Raw genomic sequence first — 26854 nt, forward strand, 5'->3', positions numbered from 1 at the left:
ATCACGTTACTGCAGTGCACTTTGTTTTACTGTGCAGGCCAAATCTCAAGCTACACTTTTAATTTTTTTTCACCTCCACAAATGTCTGCCTTCAATAACAGTAGCTGGTGGTATTCAAACAAAAACACTGCAGAGGCTTGGAATCTGAATTAAAATCTGAAATTTTTATGACAAATGCCAGTGATATTCAATGTTCAAAGGCAGCCTTGGAAAAAGATTCAAGATTCAAATTTATTTATCACGTATACATTGAAATTTACAAATATGTCGTTTGTATTAGCAACCAACACGCAAGAGTGTGCTGGACCTGAAATGTTAACTCTATTGCTCTTTCCATAGATGTTACCTGACCTCTTTAAGTGCTTCAGCATTTTTTGTTTATATAACTATAGCCACTTGATTCTGTTACCTGACACCAAATTTAAATGATTTTTTTCACATACTAAGTTATAGTGTTGCAGAAGCTTCACAATGATTATCAGTGCAGTGGTTGATGTCCCATTGCTTTGCACGTGGGGTTAGACTAAGTGTCATGTTCAGGAAGGATGTTGTTGGAAACCAGGATCTAAAAGAATCAGGGTTCACAGACATCATTTAGACACCATTTCAACCAATGCTCTCAGTTTGTTATGATTACAGGGAATTAACAGCACAGAAGAAGCCGTTTGCCCTTAACCTCATCAATCCTGCAGCTAAATTACATACAAGCTTTTTCCCCTTGCTTTATCCAATCCACCTGGCAGAAGATTTTGCTCCCTTCTCCCTCGTGCAACTTCTCCAACTTCAGTGTGTCAATACCACGTATTTAGGCCTCTCCATTTCTTAGAATTTTATAGCACAGAATGTGGCCCCTCTGTCCATTGAATCTGCTTTCTTCTGAGCCTTTCTGATAGTCCTATTCAACTGCATTTCCCATTACTCTCAAAAAAAATACCCAGTTTCTTTGTGAAGGCACTATTAGTTCTGATTCAACTCCCCTGAAAGACAGTAAATTCTGGATCATCACTACCAAGTCTTACAAAAGATTTTTCTCCCATTCTCCTTGTATCTTTTGCCCAGAATTTTGCATGTGTGGCCCCTGATCTTTGAATCATCTATTCTTGAGAGCACCTTAGTCAGAGACTTTTCCCCAAGGTGGAAATGGCTAATCGAAGGGAACATAATTTTAAGGCGATTGGAGGGAAGTATAGGGGTGATGTCAGAGGTTAGTTTTTTTTTACACAGAAAATCGTAGGAGCGTAGAAGCCCTGCCAGGTGTGATGGTAGAGACAGATACATTAGAGATATTGCCACATTTGTTCCTCATTCTTAAAAGAATGGGTTTTCCTTCCTCCACCATTGATGCTGTCCTCACCTGCATGTCCTGTATTTCCCGAACTCCTTCCCCCACACTGCTTTATTCTGGCATCTTCCCCCTTTCTTTCCAGTCCCGGAAAAGGTTCTCGGCCCGAAACAGCGACTGTTAATTCATTTCCATTGCTTCTGTCTGAACTGCTGAGCTCTTCCTATGTTTTGTGTGTGTTGCTTTGGATTTCCAGCATCTGCAGAATTTCTCATGTTTTATCATTTAAGAAACTCTTGGATAGGAACACAGATTATAGAAAAATAGAGGGCAGTGTAGGAAAGAAGGGTTAGTCGATCATGCAGTAGGTTATGAGGTCAACACAACATCCAAAAAACCTGATTATCTTCTGTGTTCACTTCACTATTATCTCCTCTCTCTCTCTCCCCCCTCGCTTCCTCTCTCTCTCTCTCTCTCACTCACTCACACAAAACCAGGCAAGATCTTGTATATCTCTTGTCAAGTCTCCTAACCTTCATTGGACAACCTCAGCTTTTCAGTTCTAGTGTTATAGCTGAAAGGTCTTGACACTGGAACTATCGTAGTGAATCTTTTTATACATCCTGAAGGAGCTTCGCTTCCTTCCAGATGTGTGTGGTGATCAGAACTGGGCTTAATCTTCCAACCGTGGCCAAATAAGTGCTCTGCTCAAGTTCAAGATAACTCCCTATCCCTGCACTCTGTCTCTGTTTATGAATGTCAGGATTTACTCTTAATGTGGCATTCCAGTTTCAGTGCTTGTATCTGTGTAACCCAGGTCCCCCTGTTTCCTCTCTCCTTTTACAACAGACCCACTTAGCCTAATATTGTTCTACATTTTTTTTCTGCTAAACTGTCTCACTTCACACTTTGGTACATTAAAATTTCATCAGTCAACTCAACTGACTAGTATTCAATAGTACATGCTCCTTCTAACTACTCTGGGTTGTCTAGGGGTCATTTTGAAAACATTAGAAGAAGCAAAGATGCAAATTAATTATTATAAGCAATTGAGTTTTTCTGAGAATATGTAAAGCAGAAGGAAGTGTAAAATTGAGGAGCTTCCTCGGAAGAAGATATAACAACCCCATCATGAGAAGAGGACTTGCCCTCTTCTCATTGCTACCATCATGGAAGAGGTCCAGGAGCCTGAAGACACACACTCAACATTTCAGGAACAGCTTCTTCCCTTCCACCATTAGATTTCTGAATAGACATTGAACCCATGAACACTGCCTCAGTACTTTTCCCTCTCCTTTTGCACTACTTATTTAATTTAATTTTATTTTTTATACGTATTGTAATTTATAGCTTTTATTATTATGTATTGTAATGTACTGCTGCCACAAAACAACAAATTTCATGACATTTTGTATGCCACTGATATTAAATCTGATTCTGTGTGTACACAGTTATCACAAATGTGAACAAAGATGATGTGGAATGTTCATTTGATGAGTTAAGCTATTATAGACTGGAGGAGCAGCGGATGATATTTAAGGTGTGTTTTATTGGAGACTGTTCACAGAATCATCCATTAGCAAAACAATTGATAGACTGAGTGCACTTCTATCTTGCCTGGTTATTATAGTGCATTTTATCTGACTGCATCTCATCCATACTCGAGGTTGTCAAAGTTCTGTGGTGTCGGGAAATAAGAAATGTCACACCAGATCAGTACTTATCAGAACAGTGTAGGGAAACTCTGCATGTATTGTATCTCTTGAGAGAATTCTTAATGGGAATGTTAATAGTAAAATGGAAGATTTCTCCTTATGAAATCAAAATTGCTTGCCTTCAGGACAAGGGAAGTTCAACAATAATTATGGCATGTTTTATATTGAATAAGTTCTTCATTAAAATAAACCAGACCAGTCATCTTTGGCAACGTAATATCAGCTGACAGATCATATCAATGCTCTCTCCAGTCTTTCCCAGCAACCTGTTTTGTCATTGTTACAGTGGCAAACACATGACTTTAAAGATTAAAAATTGGCTTTATTCGTCAGATGTACATTGAAGCATAAAGTGAAATATGTCATTTACATTAATGACCAGCCCGCAAGTGTCACCATCCTTTCAGCGCCATCTCAGCTTGTAAACAACTTACTAACCCTAACCCATATGTCTTTGGAATTAGGGAGGAACCCAGAGCACCTGGAGGAAACACGTCTGTCACGGGTGTACATACAAGCTCCTTACAGTCAGCAGCAGGAATTGAACCCGGGTCATTGGTTCTGTACAGCGTTGCACTAACCTGTGCTGCCCTTTTCCACTTTGCTGCTTCTCATACCAGACTTGTGCCACTGCTGGCGGTCCGACTGGTTCCTTCCATGGAGAGCCGAGCTGAGACAGTACCAAAATTGTTTTTTTGTAGAAAACACACCAGTGAAGGCGGGCTTCCACCAATCTAAGTGTGCTTTAAGCCCATGAGTCCTCACCACAAGCCCTGTATTGTTACTTTGAGAACATTTGACATAAGGTTATTGTCAACAGAAAAACTTCCAAACACATTTCAAAAATTCATTTGTTGTGCATGAATATAAAGACTTGTGGACATCAGCTAAACAAAATGACAGATCGGGGACTTGCAGAGGTTGAGAGGCAATACAGTTGAGGCCTTATCTTATTATAAATCATCCACACCTTTAATTTAATTTTTTTCATATTAAGTATATTGTTCTTCAGTCAATGCCTCTGTCTGGAGGAAAATACATTTGTTTGATTGTTCATAAAATCCTTCATTAGATAAACAAAATCTAGATTGGTATGTACAAAAGCATGTTTGCACAGACAGAAGTATTGGGCCTTTGGGGATAGTGAAGCCCATTGCTGTTTGCACCTGTCATCTCAGTTTTTTGGCTGGATATCACACCTGTCACTTGAGTAAGAGGGTGGCATCAATTCCACTTTGTCAGCACTTGCATACATTTAATTCATTTCTAAATCTGTCCAGTCAACTATGCGGTCTATGTAGCTGGAACCTGATACGGCTAATTTGGTTGCTCGCGGTCTTAATGGTTAATTTACATGCATACTCCACAAGTGAACTGGGGAATGGTTTGCTGATTCTAATTAGTTTGAGAGTCTTCTCTTGAATGAAATACGTTTTGGAAAAGTATTTCAAAGTTGGTGTGTTAAAAGGCACTTGCCGCTTCATTCCAAGCCAAAGAGTGTTTCTCTTTACAGCGGAAGCTTTTAAATTTGAAACAAAGTCAGTTTTTTGTTTTGAATAGTTTGGCAACAGTATGTTCATTTCATGATGTTAATTTTGTTTTCTCAAATATATAAGGGCACAGTAGCATAGCTGTTCGTGTATTCGCTTTACCACACCAGCGATCACCAATTGTGGTTCAATTCTTGCCACTGTCTGTAAGGAGTTCACATGTTCTCCCCATGATTGAATAGGTTTTGTCCAAGTTCCTTCCACATTCCAAAAACATACAGATTAATAAGTTGAGGGCACACTATGTTGGCTCCAGAAGCATGCGACACTTGAGTGCTGATGCCAGCACATCCTCAGACTGGCTTGTTTGCTGACACAAACATCACATTTCACTGTATGTTGTGATGTACCTGTGACAAATAAAGCTAATCTTTAAAAGGTGAATCATACTTCCACAAATGGAGTAGTTTTGTTTATATCTATTAGGATATTTATGTGATACTTGGATTTAAGAGGAGGCTATAGTTCTTGGTAACTGAATCTAGTTTCTGGACTTAAATAGTACTCTCTCAGGCCTAGTTTCTGGTGTCAGTAGTTATTTACATGCTCAACAGCTGATGGACTGCTGAGTCTCAATGCCTTGGAAGCAGGCTGGGAATGTGACTTGCCTCACATCACTCACTGTTTCCCAGCAATCTTCTTTACTGTCTTAAATAACATTTGATGGAATCAGTGAATGGATATTAATAATTCCCAAATGGATCATGTTTTCTGAAGTTTGGTCCACAGCAGCTTCCTGAAGCTTCTTTAATTGCATCTCCCAAATGCAACATCTATCAACTGAACAGGCACAAGGACAGCAGATACATAGAAATGGCACCAACTGCAAGTGTACCCCTCCCAACAAGTTGTACATGACTCTAACATGTATATTTCCTGGTTGCTGGGATTAAACTGATGGACTTTGCTACCCAATAGCATTTGAATCCACCGTCACCACATGGACTGCAGTAATTCACCACTAACATCTCAGAAAGCAAGGATGCATTATTATTGGTAGAAAATACTTAGTAGGTCTGGTAGTACAAATGATAAACTACTGGACCTAAATATATCTACACATAATAACAGTATAAGATACTAAAATGCTTCAAAGGTAAAGCTAAGAAAACAGATTAATGTTTCATACTTATTTGCTACTTTTGCCAAGTTCTGATGAAAGCTCATCAGCCTGAAATGTTAAACACAAGAGATTCTGCAGATGCTGGTCATCCTGAGCAACATACACAGAATGCTGGAGGAACTCAGCAGATCAGGCATCCTCTGTGGAGGGGAATAAAGTTGCTCCAGAACTTGCTGAGTTCTTACATAAATTTTGTTTTTGTTAAACAGTAGAGGCCAATTCTCTGGATTCTTTCAAGAAAGAGTTAGCTAGAGCTCTTAAAGATAGCGGAGTGAAGGGATATGGGGAGAAGGCAGGAACAGGGTACTGATTGTGGATGATCAGCCATGATCACAGTGAATGGCGGTGCTGGCTTGAAGGGCCAAATGGCCTACTCCTGCACCTATTGTCTATTGATTCTATTAAACCTGAAATCTTAATTCCATTTCACTTTCCACAGATGCTGCCTGCCCTGCTGAGTTTTTCCTAATATTTTTTGTTTTTGTTTTTGTTTTACCTGTATCTAAAGTTTCTTGTATTCACACACAAATGGCAAAGTCATTGCTGGCCAGGCGGATCTGTAACATATTACCTATAGACTGCTCATCTATGCTGGCTTGTTGACGGAGCCAGGTAAAATAGCTGCGGAGGTTCTGTAAGCCTCTGCTCTAGAGGTTATGATGGGCTTTGCTTGACAGCTATTTATGCTGGTAGGCTTCAAAAATTGCAATTGGATACACATCACATGTCAGGGTATTGGTAAACCCCAGCATGGACAATCTACATTTAAGCACAGTGAACATGAAGCGCACTACCTCTCTACAGAGAGAAACTCGGCACTCAGGGTACAAAAATTAATTATACTTTCCACCACTGTGGTTTGGAGACATTCGAATATGTCACATGTTTGACTGACCAGAAATAGAAGCATTAAAGTCCTTGCTCTCGTGTTTCAAAATCCAGGCCCTCAACCCACCATAAACAGGCTCAGGTAACTTTTGCTGGTCTCAGCTACTCTATATTTCATCTCTACAGCCTGTAATTTTTTGACTCAAATGTCACATATGTTTTGTGTGAAGAAACTCCCAGCTCATTGTCTCTGAAAGAATTCAGCAATCCACCTTGTGTCTCATTGCCCTACCAATGCCATGCTCCACATCCAATTTAGAATCAGGTTTAATATCACTGACATATGTTAAGAAATTTGTTGTTTTGCAATACATAAAGCAAAACTATAAATTAGAATAAGATATACAATACTGTGCAAAAGTCTTTGACAAGTATATAGTTAGGGTGCCTAAGAGTTTTGCACAGTACTGTATTTATCAACGTGGAGCAGAGTTTGCGTTTGTAAATCTGGCAGGAGCAAAGGATGTAGTGAATGGTGAGGGTGGAGCATCGAGGGAGGGGTGTGGGGCAGGTGGCTGAGAAGGTGTGCCAGTAGAGGGGAGGCAGCATAGGTGCTGACCACCCTGAGACACCTAGGCAAGGCCATTTGATTCCAGGCAATTGGTTTACTGATCAATACAGAATTTCTTTCTACTTCTTCCCTCTCTCTTCCCCTTTTCTCAATCATGATTCTCCTTTCCCTATCCCTTCCAACTCTCAGCCAACAATAGAGAACCATATCAGAACCTGATATATCATCATTCATATATCATGAAATTTGTTTTTTTTTGGTGATCGTAGCAGTACAGTGCAATGCTTAAATTATTACAGTACTGTACAGGAATTTTCGGCACCCTCGCTATATATATATGCCTACTTTTGCACAGTGCTGTGTATATAAATTAAATAAATAGTGTAAAAATAGAACAAAAATTGTGTTGCAACACACACAAAAAATGCTGGTGAACGCAGCAGGCCAGGCAGCATCTATACGAAGAGGTACAGTCGACGTTTCAGGCCGAGACCCTTCGTCAGGACTAACTGAAAGAAGAAATAGTAAGAGATTTGAAAGTGGGAGGGGGAGGAGAGATCCGAAATGATAGGAGAAGACAGGAGGGGGAGGGATGGAGCTAAGAGCTGGACAGGTGATTGGCAAAAGGGATATGAGGCTGGAGAAGGGAGAGGATCATGGGACGGGAGGCCTAGGGAGAAAGAAAGGGGGGGGGAGCATCAGAGGATGGACAAGGAGTATAGTGAGAGGGACAGAGAGAGAAAAAAATTAATAATAAATAAATAACGAATTGGGTACGAAGGGGAGGTGGGGCGTTAACGGAAGTTAGAGAAGTCAATGTTCATGCCACCAGGTTGGAGGCTACCCAGATGGAATATAAGGTGTTGTTCCTCCAACCTGAGTGTGGCTTCCCAGTCTGATATGCCTATCCACGGCCTCCTCTACCGTAAAGGTGAAGCCACACTCAGGTTGGAGGAACAACACCTTGTATTCCGTCTGGGTAGCCTCCAACCTGATGGCATGAACATTGATTTCTCAAACTTCTGTTAATGCCCCATCTCCCCTTCGTACTCCATCCGTTATTTATTTATTTGTTTATTTATTTATTTATTACTAATTTTTTTCTTTTTCTCCCTGTGTCCCTCTCACTATACTCCTTGCCCATCTTCTGGGCTTCCCCTCCTCCCTTTCTTTCTCCCTAGGCCTCCTGTCCCATGATCCTCTCCCTTCTCCAGCCTCATATCCCTTTTGCCAATCACCTGTCCAGCTCTTAGCTCCATCCGTCTCCCTCCTGTCTTCTCCTATCATTTCGGATCTCCCCCTCCCCCTCCCACTTTCAAATCTCTTACTATCTCTTCTTTCCGTTAGTCCTGACGAAGGGTCTCGGCCCAAAACGTCGACTGTACCTCTTCCTAGAGATGCTGCCTCGCCGGCTGCGTTCACCAGCATTTTTTGTGTGTGTTGCTTGAAATTCCAGCATCTGCAGACTTCCTCGTGTTTACGGACAGAAAAATGTGTTCATGGTTTGGTTCATGGTCCATTCAGAAATCTGATGGCGAAGGAGAACTGATCCTGAAACGTTGAATGTGTAAAAAGGACATGTCCTGGATTTTTAAACTTCCTTGGATACCTTCCAGTCCTTGCTTTTGACAGCTTTCCTCATTAACACCGCCCCACCTCCCTTTCTCTCACTTGGATCTATTCTCAATTCTCACTTGGATATTCTTGATGCAAAAGGCTTTATTCAGTAGTTTATGTTTCAGGCCGGAATTTTTAATGTGTTTTTAAAATATCAACACAGAACTCATGTTGCAAGATTAACTGTAATGAAATGCAAAAAGCATAATGCCACCTGACATTTTTATTTTGCCTAATCCAGTAACTTCATTTGCTGTTATCTCACTATCATTCTGCTGGGAAGCAGTTTCTGCAAAGAAGCTATTACATGCACGGGTTAGCAACATAAATTCTGCAGATGGGTGAAGAACTCACTGAAACACTGACTTTATCCCTGAAGGCCTGTGATCCTGGAATGTTTTACTAAGATAAAAATTTGTGATTGAAAATCATAATCTCTTTAAAAAGTTCACATTGGATTCAGTGGTTAAAAGAATTGTAAAAGACCTACACAATGCATGGATTTATATAAGAAACAAGCCATAATTTAAAGCAGTTATCTCTGACCATTGATGAGCAGAGACCAACGTTATTGTCTGTTCATGCCTGCTGAGACACTGATGTGACTAAATCCTAGTAAGCACTATTGGTATCCGGTATCCTCCATGGTGATACTGGGAATAAAATTAAAATTTCCTTCAGCAAAGCCAATTCAAAGACCATAAACACCAACACATTCTCACTGCATTCTCTGAAGTCGATTACCCTTGCATACTAACTACTCCCTCCCACTCCCATTCCTCCTCACCCGCCTCCAGTCAGAACCTTGCTGACTGCCACATCATGTTCCCAAGTGATGCCCATTTCACAGATATGGTCTAGTGCACATATTCCAGGCAAATTCTACATACAATGTGACACTTAAGCCTCTTTTAGGCTTTAGCTGTGGGGCTTCACATAACCAGGATTGTCTGATGATAATTATACAGAGGGAACACAACATTAAAAAAAATTGCTTTGCATCAATTGCAACTGTAAAAGTATGTTGTTAAAAGCTGCTGTATCAATTCGAACCATAAAAGAGGCAAGATAATAGCAAAATGACTGTGAGTATGTTGCTCGATTTGCCAAAGACACAAAGATAGGTTGGCAAGTAAGCTGTGAAGGACAGATAGAGGCTAAAAAGGCTGCATTATAGATGGATGAAGTGTGTGGGCAAAGATCCAACAAATGGGAGTATTATGTGGAAAATGTAAAATTGTCCATTACAGCAGTGAAAAGAAAGTACACTAAGTAAATAGTGAGAGATTGCAGATAGTTCTAGAGCATGACATTCAAAAGGCTAGTAAGCAGGTACAAGTAATTAGGAATGCTAAACGAGTAATATCATTTATAGTTCACGAAATTAAATACAAGTGGGGTGGGTGTATGCTTCATTTATGCAAGGCATTGTTGAAACCACACCTGGAGTACAGTACAGGGCTCCTTTTTTAAGGAAGGATATTAATGTATTGGAAGCAATTCAGAAAACAGTTGGATTGTTTTATGATGTAGGGTTGGACCAGATAAGCTTGTATCTACTTAAGCAACACACACAGCTTTCCAGCTCTTAGCTCCATCCCTCCCCTTCCTGTCTTCTTCTATCATTTTGGCTTTCCCCCTCCCCCTCCCACTTTCAAATCTCTTACTATCTCTTCTTTCAGTTAGTCCTGATGAAGGCTGTACCTCTTCCTATAGATGCTGCCAGTTTTGTGTGTGTTGCTTGAATTTCCAGCATCTGCAGATTTCCTTATGTTTGTATCTACTTAAATTCAGCTGCGTGAGCGGAGACTTGATTACACCACACAAGACCTTTTGTGTTTGGAGAACTGTGCAGTTCATGTTACATGTGTCTCTGGATTTTGGATTTTGGACTTTGCATGATTTGATGAGGTAGACTGAGGTACTTCAATGCAGATTAGCTCTGTGGCCCACAGTCAACAAATGGCACAGCACCAGACTGAACTAAACGAAACTAAACCCTCCTAGACCGTTCAGAGGAATATGTGGTTTGATTTTTAATATTCTATGTGTTACACACTCGTTTTTTTCGCTGTTTGCGTGATTTTTATTATTTTAATTATGAGTTGGGTGTTTGATGTTCCATGGTATTTCCTTGTTCGTGGCTGCCTATGTGAGGAGGAATATCAGGGTTGTCGACTGTATACATACTTTTTTTAATAAATATATTTCGAGACTTTGAGGAGATTTAGTATGACATGGAATCTAGACCAGTATAGGCCCTTCAGCCAACAATGTTGTGCCAACTCATAAATAAACCTTCTCCACGTTCAATATAACCCTTCACTCTGACTCAGCCTATAGCCCTCCATTTCTCTTACATCCATGTGCCAAATGTCATCAAAGACTCTTACACATTCCTATAGAGGTATGGTGGAAAGCATTCTGGCTGGCTGCATCATAGCCTGTAATGGAGGCTCCAGTGCACAGGATTGCAAGAGGCGGCAGAGGGCTGTTAACTCAGCCAGCTTCATCATAGGCACTACCCTCCCCATCATCGAGTACATCTTCAAGACACAGTGTGGCAAGAAGATGGCATCTATCTTTAAGGACTTGCCATTTGGACCGTTCTGTCTATTTGTTACTACCATCAGGGAGGAGGTACAGGAGCCTGAAAGGGACACTCAAAGATTTAGGAACAGTTTCTTCCCCTCTCACCATCAGATTTCTGAATGCTTCATGAACCCATGAACACTGCCCTATTTTCCCTATTTTATTGCACTTTTTGTTTCTGTACATTAGAGTAATTTTTATTCTTGCACTGGAAACTGCTGCTACAAAATAACAAAGACAATGATAATAAACCTGATTCTGTTAAGCAATGGTGCTGATAAGTCATTGTGGGAATGCAGGGTTGAGATTATAGTTGGAGCAGCCTAGAGTTTATTAAGAGCAGGCTTGAGGAGCTGAGTGGTCTTCCAAATGGATAAAGCAGAGGTTTTGATCTGTCTCTAAACTTAAACTTGCGCTCAGATCTTTGGCACTGAGTCTGGCTCTGTGGCTGAGAAGAGGAGTGCAGTAATGATAGGGGTTTCCATAGTTAGAGGAGCACAGAGGAGATTCTGTGGACGTGAAAGAGGCACCTGGATGTCACATTGCCTCCCAGGTACCAGGGTCAGGGATGTCTCGGATTGCGTCCACAGCATTCTGAAGGAGGAGAGTGAGCTGCCATAAATCATGGTACCTATTGGTACCAACAAGATATCTAGGAAAAGGGAGGAGGTCCTGAAGAGAGAATATAGGGAGTAAGGTAGAAAACTAAAAAGCTGACTCCAGGATAGTAATCTCTGGCAGATGAATGTGTGGCTGAGAAATTGGTGCAGGAGGCAAAGTTTCAAATTTCTGGATCATTGGGATCTCTTCTGGGGAAGGTGAGATTTGTACAAAAAGGGTGCATTGCACCTGAACCCAAGGGAGCCAGTGTCCTTGCAGGCAGGTTTTCCAGAGCAGTGAGGGAGAGTTTAAATTAATTTGACAGGGGAATGGGAACTGAAGTGATGGGGCTGAGGATGGGGCAGTAGGTATACAAGTAGATGCAATATGTAATGAGGTTGTGAGGAAGGACAGGCAGATGATAGGGTAAAACTGCAGTAAGTGGGATGACTTAACATGTAATAGGAGACCAAAATCAAAAAGCGTGATGAATACAGGACTGAGGGTATTATGTTTGAATGCATGCAGTATACAAAATAAGGTAGATGACCGTGTAGCACAGTTAGAGATTGGCAGGTATGATATTGTGGGCAATTCCAAGTTGTGGCTGGAAGAAGTTCATAGTTAGGAGCTTAACATTCAAAGATATAAATTGTATTGAAAGGACAGGTAGATAGGCAGAGAGAGTGAAAAATGAAATTGAATCCTTAGAAAGCTGACATGGCATCAGAAGATGTAGAATCCTTGTGAGTAGAATTAAGAAACTGCAAGGATAAAAATACCCTGATGGGAGTTATATACAGACCTCCGAACAGTACCAAATTACAATAGGAGATGAAAAAGGCATATAAAAAGGGCACTGTTACAATAGTAATGGGGCATTTCAATATGCAGGTAGATTGGGAAAATCAGGTCGGTGCTAGATCCCAGGAGATGGAATTAATGCCTACAAGGTGGCCTTTTGGAGCTGCTTGTGGTTGAGTCCAGGGCAAAGGCATTTCTGAATTGAGTGTTGCGTAATGAGCCAGATTTGATTAGGAAGCTAAAGATAAAGCAAACCTTCAGAGGCAGTTATTATAATATGATAAATTCACCCTGCAGTTTGAGAGGTGGAAGATAAATTCAGAAGTGTGAGTACTGTAGTGCAGTAAAAGGGCTACAGAAGCATGGGAGAAGTTGACCTAAGTTGATTGAAAGGGGATACCAGCAGGATGACGGCAAAACAGCAATGGCTGGAATTTTTGGGAGCCATTCAGAAGGTGCAGAATGGATACGTCGCAAGGATGAAGTAGTATTCTAAAGGGAGAATGACACGACCATTGCTGACAAGGGAAGTCAAAGGCAATATTAAAGCAAAATGAGCGGGAATATGATATAGCAAAAACTAATAGGAAGGTAGATGATTGGGAAGCTTTTAAAAACCAACAGCAGGCAACTAAAAAGCCATAAGAAGAGAAAAGCTGAAATATGAAGGTAAGCTAGCCAATAATATAAGAGGGTACAAAAAGTATTTTCAGATAAATAAAGAGCAAGAGTGAGTCAAGAGTAGATATCGGACCACTAAAAAATGATGGTGGAGAAGTAGTAAGGTTGGACAAAGAAATGGCGGACAAACTGTGGAAGGCACTAGCAGTATACCAGATATTCCAGGGTGTGAGGGGACAGAGGTGAGTGTGGTTGCTATTACTAAGCGGAAGGTTCTGGGAAAGCTGAAAAGTCTGAAGGTAGGTAAGTCACCTAGACCAGATGGACTGCACCCCAGGCTTCTGAAAGAAGTAGCTGAAGACATTATGGAGGCATTGGTAATGATCTTTCAAGAAGCACTAGATTCTGGAATGTTTCTGGAGAACTGGAAAATTGCTTATGTTGCTCCACTGTTTAAGAAGGGAGGGAAGCAAAAGAAAGGAAAATATACACTGTGTTTGTTATATAGCTCATTTTTGTTTCTTATGTTATCAGGTCTTGTTCGCCTGACTTCAGTACTTGGGAAGATGCTGGAGGGGGTTTAAGGGTACTTGGAAGCACATGATAAAATCGGTCAAAATAACACAAAAAAACACACATTCTACAGAGAGAACGTACAGAGACTCCTTACATAACGGCACTGGAATTCAACTCCAAACTCCAAAACTCCCTGAGTTGTAATAGCATCACACTAACTGTTTATGCTACCTTGGTGCCCTTTTGATTAGTCAGGGTGTTGAAGGTTGTGGGGAGAAGGCAGGAGAATGGGATTGAGGGGGATAATCAATCAGCCATGATGGAATGGCAGAGCAAACTCCATGGGCTGAATGGCCTCATTCTGCTCCTATGTCTTATGGTCTAAAGCATATTGTTCAGTTGATCCTTTACATACGGCTGGATGACTAGGCAGTGGAATTCAATGATACTGTGGTCTTTCATCCATTGCAACTCAGCTGTTTAAACGGTGGTATACTAGCTGAGCTCTGATCTTGTTGGTCTGAGCCACACAGAGGGGTAGTGGTGGTTATTTCCATTTATTTATTTGTTATTTATCTTTATTTAGTGATACAGTCTGGTAACAGACCCTTCTGGCCCAACGAGCCCATGCTGCCCGATTACACCCACATGACCAATTAACCTACTAATCAGAAAAGCAATATCATATGAAGCTGCAGGAACAGACAGATCACAGTCTTTGAAGGAGGGTTCAGAAAGCAAGATTTGTTGAAAGAGCATACATGATCCCAGACTTTATAAACAAGGCTTGGAGTACAGAAAATATATTAAAATAATCAGAGCATTGTGTTTCATTCTGGTCTTTGTATTAGCAAAAGTACAAAAGGCTTTGTAGAATGGCCTCAGTGGTGAGAAAACTATGTGGATGGGCTGAAGTGAATGAATTGTTCTCCTTAGACTGAAGTTCAAGAGGTGCTTTGTCTGAAAAATCAACAAAGGCAGGAGACAGTGAATAAAGATGTGTTTCCTTGATAGGAGTGTTGAAAAGCTGAGGACACAGATCTGAGATAATTTTACAAAAAAAACAGCAGGGATTTTGCAAAGAAACCATTTTCAGCCTGCAATACCTGTTTCAGTTATACATTTAGAGCTGAATACCCCTTCCCAAATGCTGGTATTTTTTTAAAAAATTACAGCATTTAGAGTTTTTAGCGTATCTCTGTAAGAATAAAGCTTGTAGTCGCTTAAATGCGCTGTAAATGTCAGTTACTGAAGAGAAGCTTATTGATTATGATATTTATTCTATCAGTGTATCCCAGTTCACTTTTAAAATATAGTTGCAGTTCTTTTAAAATGTATGGTTCCACAGTGCCTGTCAATTATCCAACTAATGTAATTTAAAAAGTACAGTACAGAGGTGGATTGAGTTTAAAGGGATTACTGGTGAAATAAAGGAATAAGAAATACTTTAGTTTAATGCCTGAAAAATGTAGCCATTTTTATTCCCCTCAGACTTTATTAATATAGGTTAATTTATGTCCTATATCCCATCTGTTTAGTAGCATTTTGTCTATTTGGCCTTGCCTGTAGCTCCTAGATTGGACATGTGGTTCTGGAATGCACATGCTGTTCCCAGGGTGAATCTCAGAAGACTACAGGTGGTTTGGGCTTATTCCTCTGCTATCACATTTCCTCTCTCTGGAAGATGCCAGTCCCTATTCTTTCCTACCTTTACAGTCTAGCGCAGAGTCGGGTCCTGTAACATATTGGGCAAATAATCCAAAGGCCAGAATTTATTATCCTGAGGCATGGTCAGATTACACTCTTACAACAGGAGTTGATTAAGGCTAATGTTAAAAAGTACCAGCAATGAAGACCATGAAGTTATCAAATTGTATTAAACACTGGCTTGGTTCATTCATGTCCTTTGGGAAAGAGGGCTACCGTCCTTGTCAGTTAGGTCAGTGTGTAATTCAAATCACACCATTATGGCTGACAACTAACTGTCCTCTGAAATGTCTAGCAAAGTACTCAATCAAGAGCAACCAGAGACCAGCATTAAGTGCTAGGATTGCCAGCAAAGTCTTCATCCTGTTCACAAATGAAAGAACAAAGATTGAAATTTGAGAAGAGGAGGTTCCTCCAACTAGTACTCTGCAGTATAGTGCTAGTTTTTATGCAGTATCCAGCTGATAGTAATGAATCTCCAACCTGATGGCATGAACATTGATTTCTCTAATTTCTGTAATTTTTCCCCTTCCCCATCCCTCTTCATCCCTTCCCTCTTCCTCCCTTCCATACTCTGGCTTCCCTCTTACTCTTCTCTTCTCCTCAGCAGCCTATCGCCTCCCCTGGTGCCCCTCCTCGTTCCCTTTCCCATGGTACAGTCTCCTCTCCTATCAGATTCCTCCTCCTTCAGTCCTTTATCTTACTACCTATCACCTCCCAGCTTCTCACTTCATACCGCCTCTTTCATTCACCTATCTCCCCCTTCTCCTGGTTTCACCTATCACCTCCCAGCTTGTACTCCTGCCCTTTACCGCACTATTTTACTTTCTTCCTTCCCCCTTCCTTTCTAATCCTGATGAAGGCTCTCAGCCAAAGACATGGACTGTTTATTCCCCTCCAAAAAATGCTGCCTGACCTGCTAAGTTCCTCCAGCATTTGTGTGTGTGTGTGTGTGTGTGTAAGAAATGAAAGCTTTCAGTAGTTGTGTGATGAATGACATGAGTGATTATTTCTTAAAGTTACTGATCTTAAGGATTATTGTCATCTTAATAAATTATGATATAAAGGATGTGGAGAACAATGCTACTGAGCACTAAGCATAATTTTTACTAAATTTTCCCAAACAGTATGAAGCCAGAGGACCAGGAAGGCCTTTGTACCAAAGAAGAATTTCAGCCAGTTCTGTTCAAGCATTTTCTGAAGATTCAAACAATCCACAAGGTAATCTTAGTCAATGCAAGGATCTTCAAGACCACAATAATCATCATCCTTACAAGTACACGTCTCCAGAGATGTGGGTGAATGCCAACTCTTCAGCTACCCTCCAGAACATGCTGTGCAATGGATCCAACAGAGCAGTGGCACAACGGGACCTTTTAGGTATTGTAGCCTTGTCTAAGATTTGTGTTATGTTCCACATATTGAAGTACTAATCTAAGGTCATAGAGAATACAACAGTACAGCATAAATAAGGCCCTGGCCCACAATGTTGTGCTAAGCCTTTAACGTTTTCTAAGATCAACCTCTAACCACATAGCCCTTCAGATATGCCTACCTAAGATTCTCTTAAATGTCCCTGTACCACCACCCGTGCAGCGCATGCCATACACCCACCTCTCTGTGTAAAAGAACTTACCTCTGATATTTCACCCCCCCACCCGTTCCCTCCAATCATTTTAAAATTATGCCCCCTTTTATTAGCCATTTAATCAGTTCGGAGATAGATTCTTAAACACCCCGAACTTTCATCTGAATATTGAATATTTTACACCTTATTACATGAGGCTCGGGGTGGTTGCTTGCCCGAGGGTCCAGGAATCTGTCACTGTGAATAACTTGGAGATAACCTGTTTTAGAGCTAAGTACATTTCCCTCCACCCTCTTTGTGCCCATCCCTCTGGGAAAGTTAATTTCAGATATTGCATGCTTTTGCATGAATTCCCTGTGCTTCCAACACAAGTTTCCAACTGTGCTATGGTGACTTCTTAAACAGATAATCCAAGCAATGGTGTGCCATAGAGTAGGTACAAATTCAGTTCTCAGCCTGTTTGTCTATCCTTTCCAGTGATTTTGACTGATCATGTGCAACAGGGAATCTGGGTAGGTAGTAGAATTAAAAAACAGGTCACGCATCATCGCAGAAAAATGCTGAAACAAAATTGTGGAGTTAGTGCCCTATTCCTATTACTTCCTGCTCCTGTCTTCTGTGTCAAGAGCTTTTCTGAATATCCACCTCTTGGTCACTTTGCCGTCCAGGATATGAGACAGACAGTGGCTGTTGGTGTGATCATGTCAGTTGCTAACAAAGGAATTTCTCCAAAAGCCACCAAAGCTGTTATTAAAGTATTAAACAATATCACCACTGGCCATCAAGACTGAGCAACCCCTGAGACTGACACCAAAACATGCTTTGTGTATTGGTTAAGGGTCTGAAGATTACGTTAGGAGGGAAGAAATATATTTGCATGCTTCGCCATTTTTTAGATTTTGAAAACACTCAGTCGTCGTTTATTGTCATTTTGAAATGCGTGCAGCATGTATTAAGAAACGATACAATGTTCCTACAGAGTGATATCACAGAAAAACAAGACAAACCAAAGACTGACACTGACAGAACCACATAATTATAACATAGTTACAGCAGTGCAAAACAATACCATAATTTGATAAAGAACAGACCATGGGCACGGTAAAAACAAAGTCTCAAAGTCCTGAGTCGATCGACTCCCAAGTCCCTGATAGCAGGCGGCAAAGGGAGAAACTCCCTGCCATAAACCTCCAGGCACCCACAACTGCCGATGCATTGGAAGCACCTGACCACAGCCGACACTGAGTCCGTTCGTCTGAAAATTTCGAGCCTCCGACACAGCCTCCTGAGCGCCATTCTCTGCCGAGCGCTTTTGTCCTCGCCCGGCCGCCGAAACAAGCAAAGCCGAGGATTCAGGGCCTTCTCCTCCGGAGATTCCGGACCACACAGTAACAGTGGCAGCGAAGCAGGCATTTCAGAAGTTTCTCCAGATGTTCCTCCATATTCCCACGTCTGTCTCCATCAAATCAGAATTGTACACGATCCACTACTTGACAAATAACAGACATCACCACCGAAGTGCCCGTGTGCGCTGCGTCGTGCCGCCGTCTTCTCCTCCGCCTCCATTTATATGCGGTGTCAAATTCCTGGGTGCCTTGGGAAAGCAACCACCCTGAGCTGCCTGTAGTTGAGTCAAAGAAAGTGGAAAATATGTAATTTTCAGATGAAAGATTTGAGTGTTTAAAAATATATCTTCAAAATGATTCTATTGAACATAGCAGCATTATAGCTAAGTTAGGCTTGAGGTTGTTGCAAAGAGAAGCAGTAATGTAGCAGTACTGAGCTATTAATTCAATCCTTTATGTGGTGCTTAATCTCTTATTAGCTCAAAACATGGTTTGTAAATTTGAATAAGTATATATGCTTTTAGAGGAAATATTGTAGAATAGTAATTCCTGTAGGAGAAATATGCAATCTTAAATCCAATTGAATAAGCTGCCTGATACATCAAAAGGCAATGTTCGGAAATGTGGGGAAAAAATTAATTGAAGTGATTTTGTTGGAAGCTATAACAATGGAATAAAATTGTAGTATAGTCACTGCCTCCTTCAGAGAATGTAATGAAATAGGGAATCATAAGACCAACTGCATATCTCTAACAAATAATCTGTGCTATACTGCAGAGGCTAAATGTAATATATGCAAGTTATAATCCAAGCAATTTCAATTTTAATGCATTACTTTTCAACAATTCAATAATGTTACTGAATCAGCAAATTAAATGCAGGGATTTTGAGGGCTAATTATTTTGAAGATAGCAATTATCTTAAAGTCTGAGCAATACTTCAGAAGGTGATGGAAATTGTGATCATATTTGATATGGATATGCATGCTAATATCAAGCATTACGCAAATGACAAATGCTATATTATAAAGATTAGTCAATTTCTATAACTAGATAATTTTTATGATGGGTAAAATGGAACAAGTTTTATGCTCCAACTCGGTGCTCTGTGCTCCACTACTTTATTGATGTAAAATGGAATACATTCAGTGAGTTCAGCTTCTCACCCATGTCAACATACAGCATCTAATGAGCCGAAAGTTCTCCCCACAACATATGGGAATTACAATAGTTCCTTAAATCATGCAATATAGAAAGGCAATTCCTAGCAATGCACACAAAATGCTGGAGGAACTCAGAAGGTCAGGCAGTATCTATGAAGACGAAAGAACAGTCAGTGTTTCAGGCCAAGACCCTTCTTCAGGACTGGAAAGGAAGGGGGCAGACAACAGAATAAAAAGGTGGCAGTGAGGTGAGAGGAAGGTAATAGGTGAAGCCAGGTAGGTAGTAAAGGTAAAGACTGGAGAGGAAGGAATCTGACAGGAGAGGAGAGTGTACCATAGGAGAAAGGGAAGGAGGAGGGGACTCAGGGTTAGGTGATTGGCAAGTGAGAAGACGCAAAGGGCCAGAGTGGGGAATAGAAGAAAGGGGAGAGGAAGGGGAATTTCTTTACTGGAAGAAGAAATCGATATTCATGCCATCAGGTTGGAGATTACCCAGACAGAATATAAGGTGTTGGACCAATATGTTGGAATGGGAATCAGAATTAAAATGTTGGGCTACCAGAAAGTTCCACTTTCGGTGGTTGGAGCGGAGGTGCCCAACAAAGCGATCCCCCAATTTAAGATGGTCTCACCACTGTAGAGGTGGCCGCATCGGGAGTATCATTAAGGCTATCCCTAATTGTCCGAAATCCAAACAACCCACTGAAGCACTTCAGTCTTGTTAATGGTTGTGAAACATAGACTGGCTGAAGTGGATAAGCATGGCAAATATTCTTCCTAAGCCAAGCCGTAGTATTAAGTTGGCAGAGTTACTCATTTTGCAAGATAGAAATGGAAGAGGCACAGACTATATAAGGGTGTCCTGTTCTGGCCCAAATGGAGTTTGATGGTAATAAATAATCCTCCAGAACATTATAAACGTGTTATTTCTTTTTCCGCAAGTCTGAGCATACTACTTGCCTCTGGCGTGAAGAGGTCACAGCTGCATGGTCTTTTCCTTGCCCCAATGCCCTTGCATTTCCCATATCTGCATTGTCCATCACTGCTCTCAGGTTTGTTAGTGAAGTGCATTTCTGTGGAACTACACATGGAATCATCGGATGTGATTTTCTTGTGATCGTATTATGTAGAACAGAGTGATAGCACAAAGTGTGAAGGCTCTTTGATCTTTCTTCCTTTAATTGTAGTCTTTGTACTTAATACATATGTTCATTTATGTTTTTTGAACCTGTTTCTATTCTGAAAAATTTTTATAATAGAAACAGTATTGTAAACGCACTCAACAGATCAGGTATGGGAATAGAAAAAGAATTCATGTTTCAAGGCAAAATACTGCGAAATTGAGTTGGAAGAGGGGGTAGAGTGAAGGGAATATTGCTAGTCAGGTAGGGCCTTGGTTGCCAAGACAGTAACATCCTGAAGAAGTAGATGTGTTAATGAGAGTCTTGAGAGGGAGAAAAGAATTGATGGAAAAGTTGTGAAATGGAGAGCTGTAGGAAGTGGCCAACAGATAATGAAGGTGGAGGGAGAGAAAAACTGAAGTTGTGTCATAAAGATTGATCAGAGTGGGGTGGAGAATTGATGATGTGTAGCTGGAAGTTAAGGCTCACCCCTGTGGACTGAGAGCAGGTGTTCTGTGAAGTAGTCGCCCAGTAGTCATGTAGACTCAACTACATGAGGCTCAGGGTGGTTGTTTGCCTAAGGAGCCCAGGAATCCATCACTGTGAATAACTGCTGAAGTACATAAGTACATCTATTCCATTACAATTTTCTTTTCAGACTTTTCACCAAAACAGAAGGCAGAAAGAGGAGGTCACCAGTAATGAATCTGCTTTCTCCAGAGTAGATGAGACCACAATCCTGATTATTGAATACAGTACATCAGATCTGTAAAAGTCCAAGTAAATCACTGCTTTGCCCAGAAGAATTACTGGGGTCACTGGATGGTGGGAAGGAATGAGAAAATGGAAGAGTGCCAGTGGAAAGAAAGTGGTTGGTGGAGAGTTGAAACAATTGTGTGAGAGGCTCCCACAGCCACTCCTTAGAAGTGGAGAAACTGAGTGAAGTTGTCCACTGTGAGAATGGGTTCACCCAGACAAATGAGTGTGCGTGGTTGAAAGGTGCTGGATGTCTGATTGAGGAGGAGGCAGAGCACCTTCAGGCTATCCAGTTCTGGATGGAGGTGTTAAAGGGATTGTCTCAAGGGACTGCTTAGGACTAGACAATCACAAACTGTCAGAGTAGCAGAGGCATCAGAGGATTAACTGGTGTGAATGAGAAGAGACAGGTCCAGGGGAGAAGGAAAGAATGAAGGTCAGATAAAGTAGGCTCAGTAGAACATGAACAGACTGACTTTCATTTACTGTAAATTAGGGAATCCTTTTCTACAAATAGCACTATACATTATGGGGTTATGAGTATTCGCTCAGACTTGTGCTTCGGGATACACACCAGAACATGAGCATTCCCAGGAGCTGATGAAACTGCTTCACCTTCTCAGTAAACACGAGGAATTCTGCAGATGCTGGAAATTCAAGCAACACACATTAAGGTTGCTCGTGAACACAGCAGGCCAGGCAGCATCTCCAGGAAGAGGTCCTGATGAAGGGTCTCGGCCGGAAACATCGACTGTACCTCTTCCTAGAGATGCTGCCTGGCCTGCTGCGTTCACCAGCAACTTTGATGTGTGTTGCTTCACCTTCTCAGTTCATGTTGGGCAAAGCTCATTATCATTGCTGCATTATCATTGTCACCAACCAAGCATCAAAACTGACTAAGTATTTCTTTTACCCACACCCCATCTTTAACTCATGACTCATACCAGTATACAGAACCTGTTTCTTCACTAAGCATCGAGCATTCATTTGGGAACAAATTCGTATCACAGCAAGCAGCCCTGAAGAAGAGTCTCAGCCTAAAACGTGAACTGTTTATTCATTTCCATAGATGCTGCGTACCTGCTGAGTTCCTCCAGCATTTGTGTGTGTTGATTCTTACGGGCCATTTTGCCAAGGTTCCTATTCTAGCTTGGACCTGTATCCAGTGCCCAGAGGCAAAAGTCAATGTAAAATTTAGTTTTCTTGCAGGCATTCACATTTGCACGTTGGAAGGACAAACCAAGGTAGAACATACAGGGTTAATGGTAAGGCACTAAGGAGTGCAGTAGAACAGAGGGATCTGGGAATACAGATACAAAATTCCGTAAAAGTGGCGTCACAGGTAGATAGGGTCGTAAAGAGAGCTTTTGGTACATTGGCCTTTATTAATCAAAGTATTGAGTATAAAAGCTGGAATGTTATGATGAGGTTGTATAAGGCATTGGTGAGGCCGAATCTGGAGTATTGTGTTCAGTTTTGGTCACCAAATTACAGGAAGGATATAAATAAGGTTGAAAGAGTGCAGAGAAGGTTTACAAGTATGTTGCCAGGACTTGAGAAACTCAGTTACAAAGAAAGGTTGAATAGGTTAGGACTTTATTCCCTGGAGTGTAGAAGAATGAGGGGAGATTTGATAGAGGTATATAAAATTATGATGGGTATAGATAGAGTGAATGCTAGCAGGCTTTTTCCACTGAGGCTAGGGGAGAAAAAAACCAGAGGACATGGGTTAAGGGTGAGGGGGGGAAAGTTTAAAGAGAACATTGGGGGGGGGCTTCTTCACACAGAGAATGGTGGGAGTATGGAATGAGCTGCCAGATGAGGTGGTAAATGCGGGTTCTTTATTAACATTTAAGAATAAATTGGACAGATACATGGATGGGAGGTGTATGGAGGGATATGGTCCGTGTGCAGGTCAGTGGGACTAGGCAGAAAATGGTTCGGCACAGCCAAGAAGGGCCAAAAGGCCTGTTTCTGTGCTGTAGTTTCTATGGTTTCTATGGTTTCTAAAAATAAAGATACAGAATTTGTGAAAAACTATATATAAAGACTGGCAAATAACCAGTGTGCAAAGGAGGATAAATTGTGCATATATATTAAAAAACAATAATACTGAGAACATGAGTTGTAGAATCCTTGAAAGTCTGTAGGTTGTGGAATCAATTCAGAGTTGTGGTGAGTGAAATTATCCACAGTGGTTCAGGAGCCTGATGGTTAAAGGGTAATAACTGTCCCTGAACCTGGTGGTGTGGGACCTAAGGTTCTGTACCTCCTGCTCAGTGATAATAGGGAGAAGGGACCATGGCCTGGATGGTGGGGGTCCTTGATGATGGATGCTTCTTTCTTGTGTAATACTTCATGTAAATATACTCTATGGTGGGGAGGCTTTTGCTGGTGATGAACTGGGCTGTATCCACCACTTTCTGGAGGAAGTGAAAATTGTAAGACCTTCGCCGTCTGCAAGACAGTGGCTGTTTTCTGTTAACTTATTCATTTCTAACTTATTGCTCCAGCTAACCTGTGAAAAACACTTTTCAATTGGAAGAGTCTAGAAAAGCTAAAGTTTAAGAATAGAGTCAGTAAAGGTGAAATATTTAAGGAAAACCTGAGGGGGAACAACTTCACTCAGAGGTTGGTGAGAGTGTGCAACGAGCTGCCAGCAGAAGTGGTGGACGCGGGTTTGATTTCAACATTTAAGAAAAGTTTGGACAAATAGCTGGATGGGAGAGGTATGGAGGGTTGTGGTCCAAGTGCAGGTGAATGGGACGAGCAGAATAATACATTGGCACAGACAAGATAGGCCTGTTTCTCTGCTGTAGTACTCGATGACCCTTGACTGACACACTACTACATTGGTGATGTTGAAGTGTCCAGCTTATTGAAATTTTATTCTTTCCTGTTTTTCCCTCTTGACTTTAACCTATTTCATCCTTTTATTGTAGTTCAGTCCAAGAATCTGAGACCGCCAGAGGAATCGCTGAAGCCTGAAAATGTATCGCAGCTACCAGCGAACTCATTCAACTACAACGTGCTTCAGCACCTTGGCCAGTTCCCCCCACTCCTGTCTAACAGCCAGATCGCCGAGTCCAGCAGCCAGCAGAAAGCAAGTGGAACCAAACCAGTCATGTCGTACGCCAATGCACTGCGGGCTCCACCAAAGCCTAAACCTCCACCAGAGCCTGCAAAGAAAAACGGCGACCCCCTATCTTTGTTTCAGGAACTCAGCATAGGTAGTTCATCAGGTAGCAATGGGTATTACTCTTACTTCAAATAAAACAAATTTATTTCCTTTTTAGATTTTAAAATGAGTCAGAACAGTCAGGAATATAGTTTGTTAAAAATATTTAGCAACTCTCTGACAGAACTTCCTGGAAATCTCTTTTTTTTTGTTTTTGTTTTGTTTAATTTTGACAGAAAGGTCTCATCCTGTGTATATTTTACATTACTTTATGTACTTTGTAGTTGATCATAGATTCCTAAATTCAAAATTTATTTCAAAAAAAACAAAAAAAATCTTTGATATGCATAGTTAAATCTTGTAACAGCTGAGAAAAAAATGGAAAAAAAAGTTTTTAAGCAGAGCATTAATTTTCCAGTCACTTTTTAAGAATACTTCGCTGACATAGAGTAGCATACAGTGCTGGGATTCTGTACTAGAAATGGCCAGCTTATCACGAGGAAGAGATCTACAAAAATGTTTCATTTCAAGCAAAGTTTCTTAAAAAATGTTAAATGCATTCTGAACTGTTTTGATCAACTGAAAGATTTTACTCTGTGTAAAGTGTTATTGTAAACAAACTGCTTTTAACTTAAAAATAGGATATATATTTGCATAAACATACACACATGTATATTAAAATTCAGTTTAGACACAAAGCTTTTACTTTTTAAAAAAAAGGCAGAAATCACTGCAGAAGACATAAGCACACCTTCATCACATGCTCTGCTTTTTATTTTTGTTTTCTGGGTCAAGCTGACATCTTTACTTGTTGTTTCACTGTTAATTTGATAGATTTTTTTAAATGAATCATGAAGATTAAATCTAGATATGCTGGTGCTTAGTAGATTATTAACTTTAAAAAATGTGTGAATTTAGTTTAAAGAGAAAAAAAGAACTTGTTTGGTTTTACTATGCATGTGTAAATGTTTTTAAATCTGGCTTATTTTTCTTTGAAGGGATGCACAATAGTGTGGAACTTCATAGCTTTTTGTAGTTTAATTTTTGGTACATTATTTGATGTTTACATTAAAATGTGATGACATACATGAAATTCTAATATTCTAATTTTTTTTGTTTTTATGGAAATACAATTACAGAGTGACATCACTTCCTCCATATTTCTGTTTGAAGCATTTTCTCTCCCACTCCCCACACGCAGAAAAGAATTAAGTATTGCTATCAGCATTTATCCAGCTGTCAATGAGCGTGTGCTACTTCAATGTTCCTCTGTGCTTTTAACCTTATAAATACATTCACAAGTTTTTAGGTAATTACAGTTTTACTTAACTGGTTATCTTCAGAAATGTATCTGTCCTGATAGTGGTTGGGTGGCATTTTATGTTCAGGTGTTTCCTCCTCTTCTCCTTCAACCACCCTCTCCCCAACTTCTAAAGTTTTGATTTGTTACTCTGGGCATTGCAATAGCTGCTGCAGTCAGGAAATGTGTAACACTTTCCATCTGCTTTTATTTTCTTTTGTTCAGTATTAAAATATTTAAATTGTATTTTGTCTGTCTGCCTTTTTCTGTGAACTTGGTTGAGGCATGGAACACATCGGACACAGCTATCTACATTCAGCAATACTATGCAGCAAGCTGTATTCTACAGGATACTCTTCACTGGGAAGGGTTGCATATTTAATCAGATTCAGATTTTATTTATGACAAAGACATCAAGACGTACAGTGAAATGTGTCATTTGTATTAACAGCCAACACAACCTAAGGTTGTACTGGGGGCAGCCTGAAGTGTCACCACACATTCCGGCTCCAACATAGCATGTTCACAATGTCCGGCAGAACAACACAAACAACAACAGTAACAAAACAATGTTTCTGTGTGCTGCACCACCAGCTGTCATGCTGTTTCCAAACAATCACCCAGTTCCAAACTATTTTTCTATAAGTTGCTGCTTCTAACATCTTGGATATAATTAATGAATCTCAATAAAATAGTGTATTCATCATGGTAGAGGGTCTCAAGCTACTTACAGAGGTCCTACCAAACCGACAAGGAGTGACAGAAACAACCTTTCAGAAGCATCTTTAAGAGAAGAGAATAGCTTAGGGGAGTTTGAGGTCCATTGACCACTTTGTATGAAGAAACATGACTTTATATCAATTTTTGTCTCATCTGA

The 26854-nt window shown here is 40.6% G+C and overlaps 1 protein-coding gene across 5 annotated transcripts in view; it reads left to right on the forward strand.

Annotated features, from left to right (window-relative positions):
* Positions 1–26195, forward strand: part of helz (helicase with zinc finger) — a 347073-nt gene extending 320878 nt beyond the window's left edge. For all 5 annotated transcript variants that reach the window (XM_063030618.1, XM_063030619.1, XM_063030620.1 and 2 more), the window contains 2 exons: positions 16654–16906; positions 24442–26195. In XM_063030618.1, the coding sequence (XP_062886688.1) occupies positions 16654–16906; positions 24442–24773 (585 nt within the window). In that variant the 3' untranslated portion in view covers positions 24774–26195. The remainder of the gene's footprint in view (positions 1–16653; positions 16907–24441) is intronic.
* Positions 26196–26854: the final 659 nt, after the last annotated feature.

Source organism: Mobula hypostoma, chromosome 22 (genome assembly GCF_963921235.1).
Source record: "Mobula hypostoma chromosome 22, sMobHyp1.1, whole genome shotgun sequence".
NCBI classification, from domain to species: Eukaryota; Metazoa; Chordata; class Chondrichthyes; order Myliobatiformes; family Myliobatidae; genus Mobula; species Mobula hypostoma.